We start from the raw sequence: 4544 nt of genomic DNA, 5'->3' as shown, positions 1-4544 counted from the left end.
TCTCTCTCTCTCTCTCTCTCTCTCTCTATTTCGTTATCTCTCTCTCTCTATTTATCTCTCTCTTTCCATCTCTCTCTATCTAACACATACACACACACACACACACACACACACACACACACACACACACTTGCAGGAAACAAACTGCATTTTCATCAATCCCTTAGGCACTTCCAAAAAAGGAAAGGTAGACTTCCAAAGGCACAGGTAAGCCCCAAGCGATACAAATCGCGCAACACCTATCCTGAGTAGGCTTATACATTTCAGTCAAACACATTCAGGCCCTCAGGATAGTTGGTACGCAACTTATACCGCCAGAACCTCTCCCTCTGCCTCCGGATGTCCACGTTATCGACTTTGACCTGTTCAATTACAGTCACCCTCATGTCAGACAGGGAATGCTCGGGGGACCTGAAGTGTTTCGCCACCAGGGTGTCCACGTCCTTCCGAATGGTGTATGTGTGGCCATAGAACCTTCGACGGACAGTCTGACCAGTCTCCCCCACATATTGCTTGCCGTGGCACTTTTCACAATCTATGAGGTACACCACATTAGTGGAGGTGCACGACAAGCAGTCTCTGATGTGGAAAGACTGGCCAGTAACCACACTACTGAAAGTAGTGGTGTCCCGCAGGTGACCGGCACACAACACACACCCCGGACAGGAGTGGCACCCGGCGCTGGACACTGGTGTCAAATTCTGGGAAGGTGGGAGGCCAGAGGGCATGAGGAGGTTGCGGATATTGTAGCAGTTCCTCTCTCCTACAATGGGTGGGTTTGGTACAGCTTTCTTCATTCTAGCACTGGTGTGCAACACTGGCATGAAGCCTTTCAACCAACGCCCGAGGGGAGGGTTGCTGGGGTTATGTCTGATGACGAATGGGACTCTGTCTGCTTTGGGCTGGTTACTATTGACGTACTGCAAGACAGAGTCCCTAGACCTGGCTCCCACTGTCTCTACAGCTGCGTTGATGAGACCTGTAGGGTATCCTCTCTTCTCGAGTTTACCTTTCACCTCGGTGCATCTGCTCCTGAAAGTTTCCTCATCAGAGCAGATGCGTCTCAGTCGCAGGCATTGACTGTACGGGATGCTGCGAGGACAATGGCGAGGGTGACATGAGTGGAAAGGGAGGATCATGGCCGCATCAGTGGGTTTGACATGGAGATCTGTAGTGAGGAGGCCATCTGGAGTGATAGATAAGTTCACATCAAGATAAGGGACGTTAGATCTCCCATATGAGTATGTGAACTTGATCGTAGGGTGCTGCTCGTTCAGCCACTCTATGAACTTCACCAGCTCCTCTTTCCCATGTAACCAGATGGTGATGATGTCATCAATGTATCTTTTCCACATAGCTGGATCAATGTCCCAGGGACACCTTGCCAAAATGTCTCGCTCAAGCCAACCCATGAAGATGTTTGCGATAGTGGGGGCCATGGGGGTACCCATAGCTGTGCCGAAGATCTGCTTGAAAATCTGACCGTCAAACTGAAAAACGTTGTTATGAAGAACGTGGTCAATAATTTTCAAGAGCAAGTTCTTGGGAGGGGCTTCAGGGACCAGATGTTGACCAGTTGACAGTGTGTCAGCGACGGAAGTACCTACATCCTGGTGCGGTATATTTGTGTAGAGCCCCACCACGTCGACAGTGACTATCAGGGCGTCAATAGGAAGGGGGCCATAACTAGTCTTCCAGTTTTCAACCAGCTGCAGAAAGTGTGTCGTGTCCTTGACGTATGAAGGAAGCTCCCGCACTAGAGGCTGTAGCCAATGATCAACCAATTTAGACATTTTCTCTGTGGGGCCTCCACATCCAGATATGATGGGACGTCCAGGTGGGTTCTGCCTGTCCTTGTGGACTTTGGGTAAGTGGTAGAAGACGCTGGTTCTTGTAGTCTCAGGATCTAGTAGAGCCCAACGGTAACAGTTTTCATCAATGAGTGCTCTGGCCTGCAAGCTGTTCCACAAAGTCGTTGGACGTTTTGGCAATGGAGGGAGTGGGGTCAACATCTAGCCTGGTATAGTGTGCTGGGTTGTTCAGTTGTCTCAAAGCCTCCGTTTCATACATAGTGCAGTCCTGGACCACAGTGGCTCCTCCTTTATCAGCCTTTGAGATACGGATTTGCCTTGATTTGACCATTTGACGTAGTCCAGCGAGTGCTTTGAGACAAGGTTTGTTCAAGTTGTGCTTTTTAACAGGAGCAGGTATATGACCATTAGCAAGAGAAGTCACAGTATCACTATAAGCGTCTAGACCTCTATCTCTCCCTGTAGGGGGGGTCCACGTTTTCTTCTTGTAGAATTTAGGTCTGGATGGTAGTTGTGTCGGCGCGTCTTCCTTGTAGAAAAATTCTTTCAGACGCAAACGTCGCACTCCTTCTTGTATATCATCGAGAAGGGTTAATTGATCATGAGAAGTAGGGGTAGGACAAAGCGTACTTCTGCTCATCACTGAGCACAGTGCTGGACAAATTCACCACTTGGTTTGGGTCCACATTCATAGAAAGTGGTTTCTTCTTTCTGAAATGACGGTTCTTTTTCTTTGGCTTCTCCACAGTAACATGTTCATGGCCCGTAGCACTTGTCGTGGTCACAGACTCCACAGCACTAGGTATAGAGTCAACAGTCTCACCAACGATGGGCACAGAGTCAATAATTTGCCCAACAATAAGCACGGAGTCAACAGTTTCTCCAACGGCGGGCACAGAGTCAACAGCTTCTCCAACTATGGGCACAGAGTCAATAGCTTCTCCAACGATGGGCACAGAGCCAACAGATTTTCCAACGACGGACACAGACTCTCCAACGAAAGACACAGAGTCAACAGCTTCTCCAACGATGGGCACAGAGTCAACAAGTTCTCCAACGATGGGCACAGAGTCAAAAGTCTCTCCGACGATGGGCACAGAGTCAACAGTCTCTCCAAAGATGGATACAGAGTCAACAGTCTCTCCAACGATGGACACAGAGTCAACAGCTTCACAAACGATGGGTACATAGTCAACAGCTTCTCCAACAATGGGCACAGAGTCAACAGTCTCCATAACGATAGGCTCAAATTCATCAGTGTGTGTGGAATCAACAGACTCCACAGTAATGGCAGTTGTCTCCGCCGTGCGAGACACAGGGTCATCAACATGAGGCTCATCTTGCAAAGTAGTCTTGGTCGTAGTTACTGTCGAAACTTGCAAATCTACGAGATGTCGAAGTTTCTGATTCTTTCTTCTAGCACAGGTAGACGTAACATGTTGTGTTTGACGATGGACATCAAAAAGGAACGAATCAAATGCAGTACATACAATCAATGAGTTGACGAAGTAAACATTTAGAATGTTCAATCACATTAGACAAAGTGAGACAATCGGAAGCATAAAAATCACGACATAATGAAATAATATATAGTTCTGTCTCTAGCAACGATGACCGAATTTCACGATGTGGTCCCCATGGTGGAAGCCCAGAAGAAGAAAGCCTTTCGGGACGATATGTTGCTGGAGACAGTGAGATAAAAAATACTAATGACTAGTGTAGCGTGAAAGTTTATCATGAGATGAAATGATACGGCTTTTCAACTCCCTCACTAAGTCAGATCCATGACTGGATGCAAATGCTGGAAGATCTAACGGCGGTTGGCCTCGCGGCGAAAATGACATGGTGAAGGAGCTGCAGTTGGTAAATAAGCCATGACTTGATGGATCCTATGTAGAATGCACACTGTGTTCTCACATGAAGTGGAATATATGATTAATTAGTCCCGCAGTGGGGCACTGCGGTTATGAAATTAAAGGCCCCTCCTGTTTTTGGAACCGCAGGAGCTTTCTAGTTTGCTGTTAGGTAGATTTTTGGTTCCTCTTTCCTGTCATGCTCTCTTTTTCTTCATGAATTCTTTTCTTTTTTCTGCCTTCTTGCTCATTCACCTGTATTTTTTCCAAAAATCTCTTCTCTTGCCGCTTGTCTCGTGATTCATGTATAGTTTAATCTGTTAGTGTTCTGATGTAAGTCCAGCAGTAGATAGGTTAAGCCTATTTTAACATACTGGAAACTGGTAATCTTCCAGTAGGTATTAATTTAGTTTTACTAAAGCCTGCTGGGACACAAGTAATGGGTTAGTGCATTTGTAAACAGGAATCGCTTGACAAGTGGCCCCCTTCATCCCCCCCTTCCTCGTCCTGATATGGCTCTGCGTAGTCGGCTGGACGTTAAGCAACAAATAAACAAACAAACAAACAAATGATTAATTAGAAAAAAACACAGTAAACACCAAGTTTCAAAGACTTTCGGGCCACGCCCTTCTTCAGTGAAATGAATGTAAGCAAACAATGACCAATGACGTAAAATTCTTGATTAAAAAAAAGAAAAAATCGTCATGTCATCTGAGAGAGGAAACACTTCCTGCATCGGGGCCAGTGACCGGTCAGTGACCGAGTTTAACAGAGTGGAAATCTGTGTGTGCGGCCAGATCAAAGGCAGGGCAGTACCTAGTAGCTGAAACATGCATTATCACAAGTTGTTTGACTGGTACTCAAGCGGTCTCTTTGATTT

At 46.6% G+C, this 4544-nt stretch overlaps 1 protein-coding gene across 1 annotated transcript; it reads right to left on the bottom strand.

Moving 5' to 3' along the window:
• Window positions 1-263: 263 nt before the first annotated feature.
• LOC138983144 (uncharacterized) lies at window positions 264-2012 on the bottom strand. The gene has a single exon (XM_070356553.1). It carries the CDS (start codon window positions 2010-2012, stop codon window positions 264-266), a length of 1749 nt encoding a protein of 582 aa, XP_070212654.1.
• Window positions 2013-4544: the final 2532 nt, after the last annotated feature.

Source organism: Littorina saxatilis, linkage group LG12 (assembly GCF_037325665.1).
Source record: "Littorina saxatilis isolate snail1 linkage group LG12, US_GU_Lsax_2.0, whole genome shotgun sequence".
Lineage (NCBI taxonomy): Eukaryota > Metazoa > Mollusca > Gastropoda > Littorinimorpha > Littorinidae > Littorina > Littorina saxatilis.
Note: the sequence above shows the minus strand (reverse complement) of the source record. Positions and strands in the feature narration are given on the sequence as shown.